This window comes from Astyanax mexicanus, chromosome 22 (genome assembly GCF_023375975.1).
Source record: "Astyanax mexicanus isolate ESR-SI-001 chromosome 22, AstMex3_surface, whole genome shotgun sequence".
Lineage (NCBI taxonomy): Eukaryota > Metazoa > Chordata > Actinopteri > Characiformes > Acestrorhamphidae > Astyanax > Astyanax mexicanus.
In genome coordinates this window covers 2,833,361-2,852,307 of record NC_064429.1, presented here as the reverse complement: position 1 = coordinate 2,852,307, position 18,947 = coordinate 2,833,361, and the positions used below count along the sequence as shown (strand labels likewise).

Here is an 18,947-nt window from a genome sequence, read left to right as displayed (position 1 = left end):
GTCATTCGAAAATTAAGGTGCCAGAGTCTGGAGGAAGACTGGGGAGAAGGAAATGCCAAAATGCCTGAAGTCCAGTGTCAAGTACCCACAGTCAGTGATGGTCTGGGGTGCCATGTCAGCTGCTGCTGGTGTTGGTCCACTGTGTTTTATCAAGGGCAGGGTCAATGCAGCTAGCTATCAGGAGATTTTGGAGCACTTCATGCTTCCATCTGCTGAAAAGCTTTATGGAGATGAAGATTTCATTTTTCAGCAGGACCTGGCACCTGCTCACAGTGCCAAAACCACTGCTAAATGCTTTACTGACCATGGTATTACTGTGGGATATTGTGAAGAGAAAGTTGAGAGATGCGAGACCAACACTCTGGATGAGCTTAACGCCGCTATCGAAGCATCCTGGCCTCCAGAACACCTCAGCAGTGCCACAGGCTGATTGCCTCCATGCCACGTCGCACTGAAGCAGTTACTTCTGCAAAAGGATTTCAGATCAAGTATTGAGTGCATAACTGAACATAATTATTTGAAAGTTTACTTTTTTTGTATAAAAACACTTTTCTTGTATTGGTCGGATGAAATATGCTAATTTTTTGAGATATGGATTTTTGTTTTTTTCTTTACTTTTTTGCCCAAATCATTAATATTAAAACAATAAAAGGCTTAAGCTACTTCAGTTGTGTGTAATGAATCTAAAATATATGAAAGTCTAATGTTTATTAGTACATTACAGAAAATAATGAACTTTATCACAATATGCTAATATTTTGAGAAGGACCTGTATAACATATAGAGCTCTAAAAAAAAATAAGAGACCACTAAAAATGAGGAAGCTGGATAATCAAAAGCCATCAAAGTTACCCAAAAGCAGTGTGTAAGACTGGTGGAGGAGATTATGCCAAGATGCATGAAAACTGTGATTAAAAACCAGGGTTATTCCAACAAATATTGATTCTGAACTCTGAAAACATTATGAATATGAACTTGTTTTCTGTAGTCTGTAGTTTCTAAAATAAAACAATGTTCATTTTACTCAAACATAAACCTATAAATAGCAAAATCAGAGGAACTGATACAGAAACTGAAGTGGTCTATTAATTTGTAGTAGAGGTCCTCCCTGAAACTAATTTTTGCAACTTGGGATGTCTGGTATGTTTTTTTTATATTTTTTTGCTGGATCACTAATCACTATTTATACTCGTTTTGTCAGAGGGGTGTATTTTTATACCAGCAGGAAAATATTCCACTGACATTCTCTCCTATTGGTCCATATGACCCAAACCCCGGTCGGTGGGCGTGTCAAGTCGCTTTTCTAACCAATCAGAAATCAGTCAGTTTTTGGAAACGCCACAGTCTCAAGCCCTTCATCATCCGCGCGGAGTCCCTGGGCTTGGGTTTGTTGTGTACGTGCGCTGCTGGCTGCTAGAGTGCAGGAAGGGGGGCTTAAAGTGAGCTGGTTGTAAAAACATGGTTCGGGAGAGTCCTTGGCTTCGCGATAAGCTAAAGGAGGGACGGGAGCGGGATAGTATGCGGAGTTAACGGCGCAGGAACGCCTCGGATAACAGCGGAACAAAGAAGCGGTAACGTTAGTTAGCTACAAGTATGGCTACCCGGGACAGCCGAGCGTACCGGAGAGCCGCGGCGGCGGCAGGGGCGAACGTCAAGCGGGAGCAGGACGACGACTCAGACGCGGAGGAGCTTCCTCCCCTCGGCCTGAGGAAAGCTGACGGCCGGGAGTCGCAGATCATCCACAGCGGGCATTTCATGGTGTCCACCCCGCACGTCGAGTACCCGCCGAAGAAAGGCTACGACTTCGACACAGTTAACAAACAAACGTGTCAGACCTACCACTTCGGCAAGACCAGCACGTCGCACCTCTCCATCGACGCGTCCCTCACCAAACTCTTCGAGTGTATGACTCTCGCCTACAGGTGGGATAACCTAGTTACATTAGCCCAAAATTAAACCGGGTATAGACTAAGAACCAGCAGCAGACTGCCGGTGTTTTATCAAATTGTGCTACCCATCGATACGTGCTACTTATTGGCTCTGCGCATGCGCGAAACATTTTTACTGTTTTTATGTGTATTTTCCTAGAGTTGGATAACACAGGTCCAGAAAGTAAAGATTGTTATCCACCTCTAATTTATCCTGGTACTTTAGTTTTTTTAGTGTTCCAGGGTGCACTGTACAATCTGGACTCACAAATCATCGTTTGCTTGTGTGTTACAACCGTTTAAAAAAATAAGTAATACAAAAATATAACAAGCAAATTTTAGGGTTGGCACGGTCATGAAAAACTTGAAAAAAATCATTGAATTTGAACATAGCAATTTCCAGGCCTGGATAAGTTTTGGAAAATAAAAACACCCAAGAAAGTTTGCGAAAAGTCACGGGGATTAGGTACAAATCTTTGTTTTTCAGTTTATCGACGAAGAAAATATATTTTAAGCTAACATAACTGTCAGCTCAGAGTTAATTCAGTAATTTAGACCTTACTACACAATGGAGCTCTTAGGATCTGACACACATTTTATTATTATTAAAGATTGCTTGTTTTTTTGTAACATTTTATCTGATTCATTTTATACCTACTATATTATATCTGTTTTAAATTATAGTTTTAGTGTGTTTTTGGTTTTATTGTCCATGTCTTCACTGATGTTTTAAAAATCGTATGGTGATGAAATTTTGCCTTAAAGGCATTAAAGAATCATGGAAATGTATTGGTTAAAATGTGGGTGCACCCTGAAAAAAAGTTGAAGTACTAGTAGTGTCACTGTATCATGGCAAAGTTATGGCAATGAGAGGTCATTAGAAACTGCTTTTGTATTTTTTTAAATAAGAATTATATTTATTATTAATTTCCGTTTACACTTTTGTGCAATGACAGTGAGCCCAGATTGTTTAATGCACACAAAAAACACGTAAAATAGTTAAAGTATAGATCAGCGCATGCGCAGTACTTTTAGGACGCACGTATTGATGCGTAGCACATCTCGACGGAACACCGGCAGGCTCTGTGGTCAGAAGAAGAAGCTAAGTTAGGTTTGCTAACTGAGACCATAATATAGAGTTTCAGCCCACAGATGGCCACAACAACATTAGACACTGTAGCTGGTTAGCTAAAGTGTTAGCCCTCCAGCCAACCTAGCTTAGTTTAACTAAATAATGCTGCTTTAAACTGAAAGCAAAACAAAGTATGTTAGCTTGGTTAGCTTAGCTTAACTAGCTTTAATTAGTCGGAAACGACACTAAATACAGTTAACTAACTACAGCAAAACAAACAACTGTTAGCTAGCTACGTCCACCTGCAGGCAGTTTAAAGGGAACTTCGGGAAACTAGCTACAAATTTATGCTTAGCAGTTAACCTGGCTGTTCACTAACTCTACTAGCTAGCGGTTAGGTCAGCTAACTTATTATTTAAAAATTCACACGCACAATCCAATCAACAGCACAGCATAACAAACATAAACATACAGCTGTTTATAGATATGTGTTTGAGAGAAAAAGAACATTGTTGTTTTATTTTATAAACTACGCACAACATTTCTCCCAAATTCCAAATAGAAATATTGTCTTTTTTTTTTTTGCAGAAAATGTGAAATGGCTGAAATACAGTCTTACACACTGCTTTTTGATAACTTTATGCCACTTCTGGTGCAAAAATTCAAAGCAGTTCAGCTTGGTTTACTGGCTTGTGATTATTCATCATCCTCTCAATTATATTTCAGAGATTTTCAATAAGGTAAAATCAAACTGGTCATTTGTAAGTGGTGATGATTTTGTGAAAATAGTTCTAGGGATTTGCAAATATTTACAGTAGGGGTGGGCTTTACTTGTGTCAGACTTGAGCTGTCCTTGCCTGGCAGTGTCAAATCTTCATTATCTTGCTAATTCTGGAATAAGGTCAATTAAAGGATAATGTTAGCTAACATCTTCCATCACAGAGGTCACTCTTAATTCCTTTCTTAGTTAGCTAACTAGTGTTCGAGTTGGGCAGTGATGCTGTTCTGTTCAGGTCAGTTAGGCTGAGAAACGCATTGCTTGGGAAAATTGTGAACTACACATACACTGTAAGCTCGGATAAGTTGAATTTACTTTAAAATTTTGAGGAAACCGGTTGCCTTAAAAAAGTTAAGGAATGGGGAATGAAAACTTAGAACATCAAGTTATTACAACTAAAGGGGAACTTGATTTATTTCTATGGTAGCCCAGGGGGAATCACTACATACTGATGGCGAGTGTCAGAAACTGTTGGACACACCCAATATGCAAATAGATTGTGACAGAAGCCAATGGAAAAGAAGCTGCCAATGGCAACAGACTAAACTCATTTACTATAAGTTGATTTAACACAAATATCTCAGTTTAAATGTATACGTGCCCACAAACTAACTCAAAATAGTTAATATCTAATTTTAGGTAAAACAAACTCAAATCATTTGAGTTCAAATAACGTATGGGTTTACAGTAGCTAGTTTTGCAGGTCTGTTATTCTTTTGTACACCTATGGTTTGAAAGTCAAGTCGACACAAACATGCTAGGTTACCGCTTTTAGACAGTTTCACTACCTCACTGACTGAAATATTAATATTGATATATAGTTAATTATGTCTGACAGTTATAACTTACTTAGAGATTACATTACCCTCCAGTGGAAAGTTAAGTACAGTGATTGAAGAAACGGTTAAGGAAAATTACATTTTACTCCAGCTCTATTGCTTAACTACGTTAGTAGATGTTAATATCTTTGTGTTGAGCCTGACATCTCAGTGTCCTGCGCATGTGACTGATGTCACGAGTAAGCAGTTTCCTTTCCCTGGAGGCTTCTTCTGGAAATGTTGTGGTAAAGTGAAAAACAGCCTGCCTCAGTATAGTGCTCTGAACCGCCTTTAACTTATAAAGAAGTGTAGATGTGACAGCTTTTGTTTCCTTTATCAGGAAAGAGTCAGAATTCAAACATTTGTCCTGCTTCTGTCCCTTAGAATCAAACACCCAGTTTTTGTTACTGTGCCTTTTAAGACTGCTATATGTAAACAAGCTCTTTCCTGATTGGTTTGTACAGCATTATTTCGCTTTAAAAGATGACAGCTTGGGTGGGTCTCAGGTGCTGTAGGCTAAACAGGTGGATGCCTAAACTCTCAAACTTGTTGGTTAGATATTGAACATTTTATTGATAATGATATTGGGGTACTTACTAATTGATTGCTTAATTTGTCTTCTTTATTATTGAAGGGTATTAACAGGAGAGTTTATATTGTGTCTGCTTAAGTAACTGTCTCTCTTATCTGGGCAGATGTTCTGCTAGATTTTTTATATTCAATGACAAGCATATTAGCAAAGTTTATTAGTGATGATCATCACCCACCTCATTCCCATGCTCATTCCTATTTTACTTCCTCTACAGATAGACAAGCTGAGTGTCTGCATTTGCACATCTGTGTCAACAATGGGTACACCTTCAAGTAGCTGAAACTTTTGTGCACATATGAACTGTACCCATAAAACTTTGACGGAATATGGAATACACTCTTTAATGGAATTCCCCCCCCCCTCCCCCCCAAAAGTCAGCTTTACTAAGCTGACACTGTTTTAGACCCTGTTAGCTTGGTATTGGATATAGGGCACATGAACAATAAGATTTAAAATATATATATATTTTGCTGCATCTCTAGTCAACAGAGTGAATAACAGCAAGTTAAACAAGCAATTTAACTTAAGTCTCTCATTTGGTCTTTCCAGCTTTAGCTAAAAGGTGATTTTTCCCAAGGGAAATATCTTTGACAGTTTTATTGTCTGTATTCCAGTGCATCCCTATGACATTCTGTAGAGATACATTTAAATCTTTAGCTCTTCCTGAGAATTTGCTCAAAATTACATGATTTAAACAGACACATTTTTTTTCGGTTTATCTGAAAGTAATTTATTGTGTGTTCTTAGTTTTAAAGGTATTCAGGATTCAGAAAAGCACAGTACACACAGTTATTAAGGTGGCTTGTACTTGGAAATTAAACATTTGTTCAGGTGACCCAAAAATGACCTCTCAGCCAGTTGTATTACAGCATTTTAAGTAACTGTTATATTACAAATTTTACAAAAAAAACATTTAATAACTATTTGATTTTTAAAATTAGAATATAGAGATATTGGAAATGGAATATAATGAAAAAATGTATTACAGTATTGTGAAAATTTGGGAGGTTTTGGAAATCTAGTAAGTATCTGGTGTGACAACCATTTACCTCTCTGCAACACATCTCCTTCGCATGGAGTTGATCAGGTTGTTCAGATTGTGTGCTGTGTCTTCAGTGGTTGTGCAAAGTTGCTGAATATCAGCAGACACTGGAACTCGTGTCGTATTTGCCGATCCAGAGCCTCCAAAATGTGCTCAGTGGGTGAGAATGCTGACCAAGCAAGAACTAGGATGTTTCCAGCTTCCAGGAACTGGGTACAGATCCTTGAAATATGAGGTTAAGGTCATGGTTGTTAAAGTCTTAGATCTTTAAGTTTAGCTCATGAAAAATGGGACATCAGGTTTAATCAGTTAAAAATATTGACTTTAGTTAGTTAACAAAATGGGCAATATCATAAATTATATATATATATATATATATATATACAGGTGCTGGTCAACGAATTAGAATAATTTGAAATAGTGCAATCATGAAATTCTTTGAATGCATTTTTTGTGCAGAAAGCAAATCAGGTGTTCACCGCACCTGTCCTACTCGTTAGACTAATCACAGAACTCGTTACCTGGAAAAAAATTTGCTCAGCTGAGCTTTCCAAAAGGCCCATTTAGGCCATTTAACTGTGACACTGTTGTTTTATTGAATTAGAATAATTTTTATTATAATTACAATCATCACTTTCTCAGTATTTTGTGGCTGCCCCCTTGGCTTGTATGACTGCCTGAAGTCTCTGCGGCATCGATTTGACCAGCTTGTCGCAAGTTTCCGCACTCACAGCTTCCCAGGCAGTGGCGATGTTCTGCTTCAGTTGGTCCAGCGTAGTAGGCTTTCTGTCGCGAATTTTCCGCTTGACGATGGCCCAAAGGTTTTCAATGACATTGAGGTCAGGCGAGTTGGCCGGCCATGCCAAAACTTCAAGCTGTTTTTTAGTGAACCAATCTTTGGTCGACTTTGCCGCATGAGCCGGTGCAAGATCCTGTTGAAATATGAAGTCTTCTTCGCCGAACTGTTCCTCAACAGTCGGAATCAGGAACGTTTCCAGAACATCTTGATATACGGCAGCATTGACAGTCTTCTTGAGGAAGCAGAGTTTCCCTACACCTCGAGCGGACATGCATCCCCAGACCATAACGCTCTGGGGAAACTTGACGGATCTTTTCACGCACTCGTGGTTGTAGGTTTCGCCATCACGACGCCAGACACGAGGACCTTGGTCACCGAAGGAGATGCAGAAGCGTGATTCGTCACTGAAGACCACTTTCTGCCAGTCTTCAGCAGTCCACTCGCCGTGTTCTTTGGCCCACTTCAGCTGTTTCTCCATTTGTTTCTTGTTCAGCATCGGTTTTACTGCTGGAACGCGAGATTTGAAGCCGAGCTCGCGCAGACGACGGTAAGTGGTTGATCTGGAGACGTCAGCGCCGGTCTGCTTGTTCCACAAGTCGGTGAGCTCGGAAGTGGACTTGAACCGGTTGCTGACTGCAATCTTTCTCAGCTGCTTGTTGTCGCGAGCAGAAGTTTTTCGGACGCCGGAACAGTTGGTGCGCTTGCTGCAGTTTTTCTTGAGAGCTTTGCAGACGGAAGACTGGCTGATGCCGAGCTGCTCAGCAATTTTAGTTTGGGTCAAGCCTTGTTGGCGAAGGGCTTGAATTTGAGCCACTATTCCGGTTGAGAGGTCGCGCTGCTTACCCATGATTGATTTTACAACTTAGAAATTCTACTCAACCCTGACTTTTTACTGCACAGTGAACACTCTTCACAGAAAACAAAAATTCGAGCATTTATTCTAATTCAATGAAACTGTTTCTCCATTATTCTAATTCAATAAAACAACAGTGTCACAGTTAAATGGCCTAAATGGGCCTTTTGGAAAGCTCAGCTGAGCAAATTGTTTTCCAAGTAACGAGTTCTGTGATTAGTCTAACGAGTAGGACAGGTGCGGTGAACACCTGATTTGCTTTCTGCACAAAAAATGCATTCAAAGAATTTCATGATTGCACTGATTTCAAATTATTCTAATTCGTTGACCAGCACCTGTATATTGCTAATTGATTATAAATAATTATTGGTAAACGCCTATAATCAACAGGAATGTCAGCTGTTTAGCTATTGGACAGATTTTACTTTGGCCCTAAGCTTCTTAAGTACACTTAGAAAAATCTACTTTATTAAAAAGTACCTGCTTGTAAATGGGCAAGATCAGAAGTTGGTCAGAAGCTGGACACCTTCCAACATCCATGTATCTTCAGTGCAGCTCAGCTCTAGTGACCACTTGAGACCACTTCAGATCTCTCACTATGTTTGTTGTCAGGCAGAAGTGTCCTGTGAGTCCAACCTGCTACTAATGTTCAGATAGCATTGATTGCAAACACAAAGTTCACACAGTTAGTAAGCTGTTCATAATGTTATTGCTGGACATAAACAAGCCCTGAGGCTTCTGATTAAAAGCAAAAGAAAAGGCAATGATGATTTTTTTTTTACTCTTGAATTGCCAATTCAAGGTTTCATTTACTTTTGCAGTACACAAACACACACACACACTCACACACACTCACAGAGGAATGCAGAACTACCTTACAGGAAAAACCCACAGCCGCCCAGTCCTGTATTCCTGTAAGAATGTTCAGTCAAAACAGGTTAACGATGGTTCCTTGAAGCTTTATATAGTGTTATGGTATGTTCTACCTGGACATAGACTTACCTGGTTATGCAGAGACACACAAAACATGCAGTAGGTTCAGAACATAACAGGCAAAGTTGTATTGTTTTGTATTTGTACACCAGGGAGTGATCATTTTGCTCAACTAGGGCTCATGTTCACTATGACATATTGCGTGTCCCCTATAGTAATTAAATGTGTAATTATTCCTTATTTGTTTTAGCTGCTGTGCTGTTTAGGGCGTTTTGGAATAAGCCTTCACCATGAGACCATTGTAGGAAAAACTGGATATTAGGGTTCTATGGTTTTGTCTGTAAGTTAAATATGCAGAAATGTTGTTGAATTCCTGCACTTGCTGAAGTGCACCTGATTCAACTCACCTGTTAATTGCAGGTTTAATAGGTCTTTTAGATCAGAAAAATCAGCAGGCTGTGCTGAACAGATATCTCTCTGCAGATTTTAACTCCAACCAAAACTCATTCCTTTCGGCCAATTAAGGACTTCTTAAGGCAGTAATTAATTTGATAGAGTGGGTGGATCAGGAATGTAGGATGCAGGGTTTGAAAACACTGAGCAGATCTAATCAGCACAGAGACAATTTCAGTATTAGTTTAGCATAATAACCTTGAGAGTAGAAAAAATGTGCTACTTCTTTGCTGCAGACTGTGGCCTAAATCGATTTAAATGTGGTCTGACATAAGATATAACCTGAACCTGAACATGTTCACTCTCTTTCTTCACTGCTTTGCAGACAATTTTGACAAAATGGTAGACATTTTTGGCTATATTTTTGTGTAGCGGAATAGAAGGAACCACATTGTCCATGTTTAACATAAGTGAGCTTAAAGGGTCTTTGATCAATATTTTTAATATAATAAGCAATTATAAAATTTTAATAAGTATGATATTTTAAGTACAATATTTTGTAAAATAAATATTTAGGTTATACATTTTTGTAAAATAAAAAAAACAACAACATTGATAATTCCTATAAAATTAAACTGTTTTTTTTTTCTTCGATTGTCACACAGACATGGTTTAGTGTATAGTCAGTGTTAGTCAGAAGCTTCCCTGTTATGGCATTGTGTAAGAGGTAGTTTAAATATTACTGCTTAAAATGTAAATAACACATGTTAGTATTTAAATGTAATTGTAGAGAACATTCATGTTTACACACTGTCCAGGTTAACAAGAGACCGGTCTGCAGCTTGAGGAAGAAGTGTTGTTAAATCCTATGAATAATACCAGGACTCATTGCTATGATAACTTATGCATGTTTGTTATAGAACAGTGCATCGTGCATTGAACACTTGCATGCTGAGCCACATGTTATCCTGGGTATGACCTGTTTAAATGGTGCTAGAGATCTGTGTATAGTGGATGTGGTTTCTTAGAGTGGAAACATGCACCATGACAGTCTGACTGCCCTTTAGATATAGTAAACAGATCAGATTACCCTGGATCTCTCTATCCTCTGCTCTGACTTGGCACTGACCAAATGCTCTTAAATGAGTAGTAAAATCAGACAGCATTTGTGGAATTTCTCCCTGTGCTCTACATCTTCATTTCAATGGACAGATGCCTTCTTTATTTGCTAGGTGGATGACCGTTTAAGCAGTTGTAAAACTTAACAACGTGTAACACTGAGGTGAAGTGTCACTCAGAGCTGTGAAGCTTATAACACCTGATTTCCACTGGTAGTTCCCAAACCTGCTTTATTCTACAATGAGTTACAATGTCATTCGTTAATGCAAGCACTAAGAGGAGACTGGGCAATAATATAAATTGCGTTTATACGTTTTTATATTTCCACTGATTCATTTACGAACAGTAAATTAATAATGTAAGATAATATCATGATGTTTGTTCATCTAATACAATACAATAGATTATTACCCATTCTATAGTATAATAGCAAATTATGCAGGTATTGTTTATCTGACTTGTTGGACTCAACTGTTTCTTAACTGTTATGTAGTAATAGGGTTGTACCACATATATGGCAAAAGTTTTTGAAAATGACAAAATTATGGAAAAGCCTTAATAATTAATAAAGAACAATGAATATTTTAAAAGAATGAACTTTTGGTAAGCAAACATCAGCTGTGTAAAAGTATTTTAAACGGTCAGAAAACGACACAAGAATGGCTTTGTTCTTTGAAAAACGTGGCAAAATTATTGAAATTCAGCAAAAAACTGAATAGACAAGTGTTTAATTTTGTTTGGTTGATTTTTAACATGTACTGTATCAGGAAAACAAGATTGTTGTCTTTGTTGGCCTTTCTATCCTATCAGAAAGAATGAATTGATTCCAAAAAACTACTGTAGGGCCAGACTAGGATACGACACTATGGCTCAAGGACTGCAAGTTTGAGTCCTAGGTCATGCCTCTTCACCATTAGCCTGAGAGAGGCTAGTAAGTAGGTGAGATAAGAGTAGTGCTGGGCTCTATGGCCAAATATGCATATCACGGTATTTTTCAAAATTCTGACGGTTTCACGTAGGGGTGTGCCATATTGTATTGTTTGCGATAATATTGCCAACATTTTTGATATTATACCCTAAATATATGGTGCCACATCACCCACCCTAATTATCACATCAGGGTACTACTTTTGTACTGTTTTTTAACAAAAGAAAAATTCACACTGTTCTCATTTTCCATTATATATCTACTAGAGACAGATTATATGGACAGATGTCCAGTGTCCTTTATTTTATTTTAATCCTGGATATATGGAGATATTTGGAGTGTTCTATAAGTATTATGACATTCTGGATCATTGACTTCTGTTACAAATCTGATCAGGTTCTTGTATTTTTTAATATCTCAGGTAGGGGTGTGACATAAATTGTTTGCAATAATAAAATAAAAAAATAATTTTGTTGCAGTAATGTTTTCTTGAAAAAACAACAACTAATCATTAATTTATATCGCCAAGAGTATTGTTATCGCAAAAGTACCATGAAATATCGTGATATTATTTTAGGGCCATATCGCCCACCCCTAGTTTCACGGTATATCACTGTGTTTTTCTTCTTATTATTTTTTATGATTTTTTGCATGACTGGTTACTGTCTTGTTAGGAGTACATATAAAACATTAAGGCTTTGTATAGGGTTTACTCTGTCCCACCAAATTAAACAATATTTTAGGAAATCAGATTTCATTAGAAGAAAAAGAGCGAAAGAATATAAACAATTAAAAAGAGATATTGCAACAACTTTAACACAACTTCCTTTACAATATATAAATACATTTTTAATAGTTCCATAAACACTATAAATGGACCTAAAATACCGTTTCTGACGCAACAGGCCACCCAACTCCTGGTACAAGCAGTCGTCATCTCACGCCTCGACTACTGCAATGCCGTACTAACTATGTAGTAAAACCACTCCAAATGATCCAGAACGCAGCAGCACGTCTGGTCTTCAACCAGCCAAAACGGGCTCATGTCACCCCGCTGTTCATTGAGCTCCATTGGCTACCAGTTGATGCTCGTATCAAATTCAAAGCTCTTACAATCGCCTACAGGGTGATGACAGAACAGCTCCTTCCTACCTGCACTCACTCCTGAAGGCTTACGCCACCTCCCGCCCGCTGCGCTCCTCCAATGAACGTCGCCTCGCTTTACCAAACAAACATTCACACAAAGCAATCCAGACTGTTCTCATACAGAGTTCCCCAATGGTGGAACAAACTACCTTCCACTACCAGATCAGGAGAATCTCTCACTATCTTTAATAAACTCCTGAAGACAGAGCTCTTCAAAGAGCACTTACTCTCCTAACACCTCTAACTAACTACCTTCTACTACCAGATCAGGAGAATCTCTCACTATCTTTAATAAACTCCTGAAGACAGAGCTCTTCAAAGAGTTCTTACTCTCCTAACACCTCTAACTAACTACCTTCTACTACCAGATCAGGAGAATCTCTCACTATCTTTAATAAACTCCTGAAGACAGAGCTCTTCCACCAACTACTTCTAACCTCATTTCCTTCTTCCCCTCCTTCACTCTATCCCATTATTCCCTTTGACCTCCTTTAGGACCTATCTAAAGATGTGTTTACTTGTAAGTCGCTTTGGACAAAAGCGTCTGCCAAATGTAATGTAATGTAATATTTAAAAGGGCTGTAGTTACGGCTCTATTTTACTGGGATACTGATTTCTCTCCAGGTAGGAAAGAGCTAGACAAGCGTTTGACTCCACAGAGCTGGGTGTTTTTCTTTGACGGTTCTGTTTCGCCCGGCGCTCCGCAGCGCCTTTTAGAGGTATGGTGGTTTGAGACAAATTAGGCCTGGACAATAATTCGATATCGGTATTTATCGCGATAAGAAATGTTTCAATAACGGTGATATCAGTTTTGTGGTATAGCGATATGTATTAGAATCACGGACAGGCGTTTTTTACTGGCGTCAGCTCGCCCCAGAGCTCAACACATTCAGCCCCCGTAGCTGGGCTACGTCAGTGCGTGATGACGTAACCACACAGGCACGTAGCCAAATAGGCTAGGCTAGGCAAGGCTAGGTTAAAATGGCTAGGCTCGGGTCCGCTTCGCTACTCAGCACATATATCTCGCGCTGGAGCCAAACGGAGCCGGGACGAGCGGATCCAAGGCTAAGGTAGACTCGATTCGGTCGGCCCCGGATCCTCGAGGCCGGCCGCGGGTACCCTCGCTCGGCCGCGGGTCCGCTCCCTTGCCGCTTTGCTGCAAATTGTGCCGGAGAGTGCAGCCGACCAGCAGCGGTAATGTTAATACATCTAATCTGTTCCACCACTTCAAGCAACTCCACTACAGACAGTATTTTTCTTATACTGACTGAAGCACTTTTATAGCTTATGTTGTAACTAAGTTATTCATAGTTGATAAAGCCTGTAGGTTTGTTTATTTGACGGGAAAATCTTGTTGCTTTTATGTATATAAAGGCTTCTTGTATTCTATATCCTAGTTGAAACACTTGTTTTAATCTGTTAAATTTGTTCACAAAGAATAAGAAGCTCGGCCTCTGTTGTAATTTAAAGTTATTTTTATTGGTAATAGTTATATAGGCTTATGTTTGACAGGGATGTCATGTTATTATTTTGCTATATGCAAATAATATTGAGCATTCATTTATTTTGACTACTTTTATTTCTAAAGTATTAAAGTTTTTGTGAAAGGAGGTTTCAAAGGCTTAAATTAAATTTTCAGACAGTAGTAGGTACAGATTTCCATTAGATAGATTTATAGATAGATAGATAGGTAGATAGGTAGATAGATAGATGTGCATATAATGAGGGTATCTGATGCCAGCAATACAAAAAGTGCAAATACACAGTTATATAATAATTTAAATTCGCAGTGCTGCAGGGATTGCAGGGCTTCTTAGCAGTTTTCTGAGGCCTTCAAAGTATTTATATCAATATCGAAATTATATCGTATCGACCGAAATTTAAGGAATATATCGTGATATAAATTTTGGCCATATCGTCCAGCACTAAGACAAATGCATACCGGTTGTAGTTCCCCCCGCAGTATACCGAATGAACCGGCATACCACCCAGCGCTAGATAATAGGCTATATTAAATTAAAGTACTATAGGGCTGAGGAATGGAGTGCACATTAGCCCTCAGTGGAAGCACATGACGACCTTTTCTCTCAGAGCACAGGTAGCATTAAATAACCATGCTGTCTCTGGATGGAAAGGATGCTGCTCTGTCCACACCTCACTCTCTCTGTGATGCTGGCTAACACAGTATCAAAACTGGGGATCTGGCCTTTTTCTCCAAACGTGTTTGCTGGAATTACTTTATATATATATCTGAGGAGGCATGTTGTCTTCACTCTCCTGGTGATGGAAGCATTGAAAGTGATGGACTGAGTCTATAGTACTGTGGTAGTATAGAACTATAGGGCTAAGGAATAGAGTGCATAATAGCACCCCCTTATTCATGTGATCTTTACCTGTCTATTGTTGTGTCTTCTTTATCAGTGGAAGGTTGGTGTCACCGAAATGGAAGAACTTCAAAGGCCTCAAACTGTTGTGGCGGGACAAGATTCGCCTCAACAATGCTATCTGGAGAGCTTGGTACATTCAATGTAAGGACCGAATGCATTAATTTCATACAGTTTATCCTTTTTTCTCCATGCATCAATCAAAATGACCTTAATATTTTTATTTAAGCAGATGTGGAGAAGAGAGAAAATCCTGTTTGCCATTTTGTTACACCTTTAGATGGGACCATGGACTCGGGAGTCCATCGACCAACTGAGGTAAAAAAGAAAAGAAAAAGACTGACTGTTTTGGCCTGCATTTTTGTTTCGATTTTTTGTTTATGCTTAAGATTAATTAGTTGGGATTTAGGTTAATAAAGGTTTCTTCAATCCTGGTCCCGATCAACTCTTTTACAAGCTCTTTCAGAGTTATAGTGGATGTGTTATAGCAGGTAATCCTCTAAAATGTGCTGGGCAGGTGGATGCCTTGACCAGGATTAAAGAACAGTGTGGTAGAATGGCCCTTCCTCTCCCCCTCATTACTCAGTGTGATTGGCAGTTGCTCAGCTTTCTATTTGTAAAGAAGTGGTTGGCTGGATTCATGTGATTCAGAGGAAGCCAGCCTTTAACCTCCCAGCACTGGTAGCATCATGTGATATGAAGAGTCCGAAGTAGTGGATGGAAATTGGAAATGAGTAAAATGGGGGATAAAATTGGATTGATGGGCAGTTTCATACAAACATTTAAAAAACCCATTATTTTAAATAAACTGTTTATTTTTTTCCTGTTATTAACTGCTTAATCAATATTTATTGATTATTATCATTAAGTTTCCCTACTCTGTTTTCAACCTCAACCTTTTCAAGGCAATAGCAACAGAAGGAAAGTACTGGAAGAGAAGGATTGAAATCGTTCTTAGAGAGTACCATAAATGGAGAACATACTTCAAGAAAAGGGTAAGATTTTAACATACACAAATTATAAAAATCTCTGATGGGAAGAGCAGTGCAATATGTTGTATGTCTTTTTAACTGCACACACACATGCTGCTTTATGTTCTCATGCTCAGGGGCATTATGAAGTCTCTGTAATACAATCTTGTTCTTTACAGGGATTTATTTGAAATATTTTATTGTGTTAATATAAATGTTAAAAACTTAAATGTCCAATAAAATGTCAATTGCATACATTAGTAAAAACACTTACTAATAGCTGCAGAACTACATGTGTTTAGACTGTTTAGGTCCTGCAAATGTCTGACAAAAACACTATAATGGTCACTTAAAATCCTTTAATGTTCCCAAAAATCATCAGTGTGCCTTATAATCCGATGCACTTTATTTATGAATTAATGGTATTAATGAGCTCGTAGACTGTGGATGAGACCGGCCAAGTCCAAAGCGCCTGTTTAAGGCGAGCTTGCTAAGGTTATCAGGGAGAGGACTAAAGTTAAGGACGGCTAACGTTTTCAGCAAGCTAGCTTACTGGAAGGTCAAAGTAAGTCTTAACTAAGACTATAATAAATAACAAATAATTTTAGGCTGCATTTTACAACTGTGGTTCTCAAACATTTCAGTTGGAGACCCCCTTTGTGCATGGTTAATACCAATGGGGCCTCACACCTTATCCGGGGTACAAACCAAAATCTGCTCGCTTTATTAGTTTGTTTTATGTGTTCAGATAATGATAAACGGACACTGATATTTATTTATAGAGAAGATACTTAGTTTTTTCAGTATTATTATTATTATTAGTAGTAGCAGTAGCAGTGGTGTTAGTAGTAGCATTAGTATTATGAACAACACAATTAATTGATCTTTTTTTTTTTTACCTCAATTGACCTCTGTTTATTGGTTTGTCTTGTTAAGAGTTTGGCTGTTTTGCAAACAGTTATGTACATAATTTTCAAATGATTGGCTTAGGACAGGCTTTTAATTTTGAACTTGTTTATAATGTATAATGGAGACTGCTTTAAATGTTCTTTCGTTTTTCTTTTTTTGCTTTCTACATGCAATTTAATGTGTTGTAACGTAATGCAACTTACATATGTTGGCTCTGTTCTGCATCACAAGGGGACAGAATTTAAAGGAAAAAAAAAAACAAATGGGAAAAGCTAAGTTTTGATTTTCGAAAATATGAAATTAAGAAATAATAATTTAAAAAATATGACTACATTTTTGGGTCTTAAATTATATTTACTGAGGCCTTAAAAAGTAAATTTGACTTTTAAAATGGTTCAAAAACCCTGGATTACTGTGGGACAACCTTGTTTCTTACTATTGTCAATTATGCGGTTAGCGGCTAATGCTGCTCCAGCAGTGCTATCTGGGAATAACAGCAGGCTGCTGGGCGATAATGCTGAACTCTGAAATAGTGGTAAGCAGCTAATGCTAATGCTACTCTGTCCCCGGTGCTGGAGAACTATATACATTAATGCTGTAGTTCCAGCAGATTATTTATATTATTATTATATATTATATATTATATATATTATTAAATGCACAGAAAAAAAATTGTTAAAATTAAAGGATTTTAAGTGCGCCTCATAGTGTAAAAATACAGAATGGTAATTTTGTTTAGTTTAATTGAAGTGAAGTTGTTATTTTTTTTACAGTTACAGAAGCACAAGGACGATGATCTCTCCAGCCTCCTCAAGGTAGTTGTATTTCTTTCGTGTTTATGAAAAGAAGTTTTATAATAATGTATTGTAATGAATTATGAATTGTGAGGATGCAGTGTGATTATTGTGTGGTGCTTAGTGTGTCTGTACTAATAGTCTTGTATTCAAAATTTGAATGATGTAATGCAGTTTCTTGGCTTGTGTAAACAAAGGCTTTTGCTTTTTGCATGTGTTACATATTCATGGTCTTTTCATGGTCTTGTACAGCGTCTTCTTTCTTTTGACAGACCAAAAGAAAACCTATTTAAAAGGAAAAAGAAAAGTGGGTTGACTCCACTGCTGGTCTTCCCTCACATTTCACCTAACACCACATATAAAGTAGATACAACTACACTTTTTGTTTGAAATGCACATTATCTTGTAGTTTATCTTTCTGACAGGTCTTCTCTTGGTTCTTAGATTTTAAATAGTTCTAAAGTGATTTGGAAAATTGTACTTTTTATATACAGAACGTTGTGAAGGAAAATTCTTATGCCTGAAACAGTAGATATGCTTGTGTTTCTGTCAGGAAACCTGTAAATGTGGCACGCTGATGTGCTTGGGCAGGGTATAGAACACATTTGGTCTTTCTGATTATTTAGCTTCTAACTGTGACTTGCTGACTTGTTTGTCTAAAACACAGGTATGTTTTAGTGAGCTCTGTTGTTAAATCATTACAATACCATGTTGTAGCAGGAAGTAGGAACTGAAATGCTGTGTAATGCTACTATACAGATTCCTACCCCTACTACCAGATCTTCACACTGCATGCATAGTTGCTTCCTTAAATGTTTCACTTTCATATTTACCATTCAAAAGGTAAAGGAATTGGCAGGTTTGAAATGTCATCACAGATGTTTGATGTTATAGCTAAGCCAAATAGAAAATACAGTGGCAAGTAAAAGTATATGAATTCTATGGAATTTCATGTTTTTCTGCATAAATTTGATCATCCAATCAAGGGTATTGAAATCTCCACTGCCTGGCCAAAAAAAAAGTCACCACCAAAAAAAGGTCAAACTCTAATATTTGATTGGACTGCCTTTAGCTTTGATTGCAGCACACATTCACTGTGGCATTGTTTCTAAAAGCTTCTGCAATGTCACAAGATTTATTACAATCCAGTTTTGCAAACCAAAACAATCCATGTGTGAAAATGATGATCTCATGCTCCCTGAATCACTTTTTTTTTAATTCCAGCCCCATGAATCCTGATGTTGTCATCTTGGAATATGTCTGTGGAAAGAATAAATCCATTGATGGAATAATCTGGTCTATATTCAGTATATTCAGGTAGTCAGCTGACCTCATTCTTTCAGCACATACTGTTGCTGAACCTAAACCTGCAGACCAACTGCAGCATCAACCCCACATCATTTACTTACTTAAATCCAGGTGGCACGTTTTTTTGGCCAGGCAGTGTACCTAACATAATAAGGTGTTTAGTGAACACACTAATTCAGC

The 18,947-nt window shown here is 38.0% G+C and overlaps 1 protein-coding gene across 13 annotated transcripts in view; it reads left to right on the top strand.

Moving 5' to 3' along the window:
- Positions 1–1,335: 1,335 nt before the first annotated feature.
- LOC103024189 (MLX interacting protein) overlaps positions 1,336–18,947 on the top strand; it is a 57,314-nt gene continuing 39,702 nt past the window's right edge. For 5 of the 13 annotated variants that reach the window (XM_049470743.1, XM_049470741.1, XM_049470740.1 and 2 more), the window contains exons 1-5: positions 1,336–1,922; positions 14,823–14,929; positions 15,015–15,103; positions 15,691–15,780; positions 17,439–17,483. In XM_049470743.1, coding sequence (XP_049326700.1) covers positions 1,594–1,922; positions 14,823–14,929; positions 15,015–15,103; positions 15,691–15,780; positions 17,439–17,483 — 660 coding nt within the window. In that variant the 5' untranslated portion in view covers positions 1,336–1,593. The remainder of the gene's footprint in view (positions 1,923–14,822; positions 14,930–15,014; positions 15,104–15,690; positions 15,781–17,438; positions 17,484–18,947) is intronic. The other 8 variants (XM_049470745.1, XM_049470742.1, XM_049470739.1 and 5 more) reach the window with 4 other exon arrangements.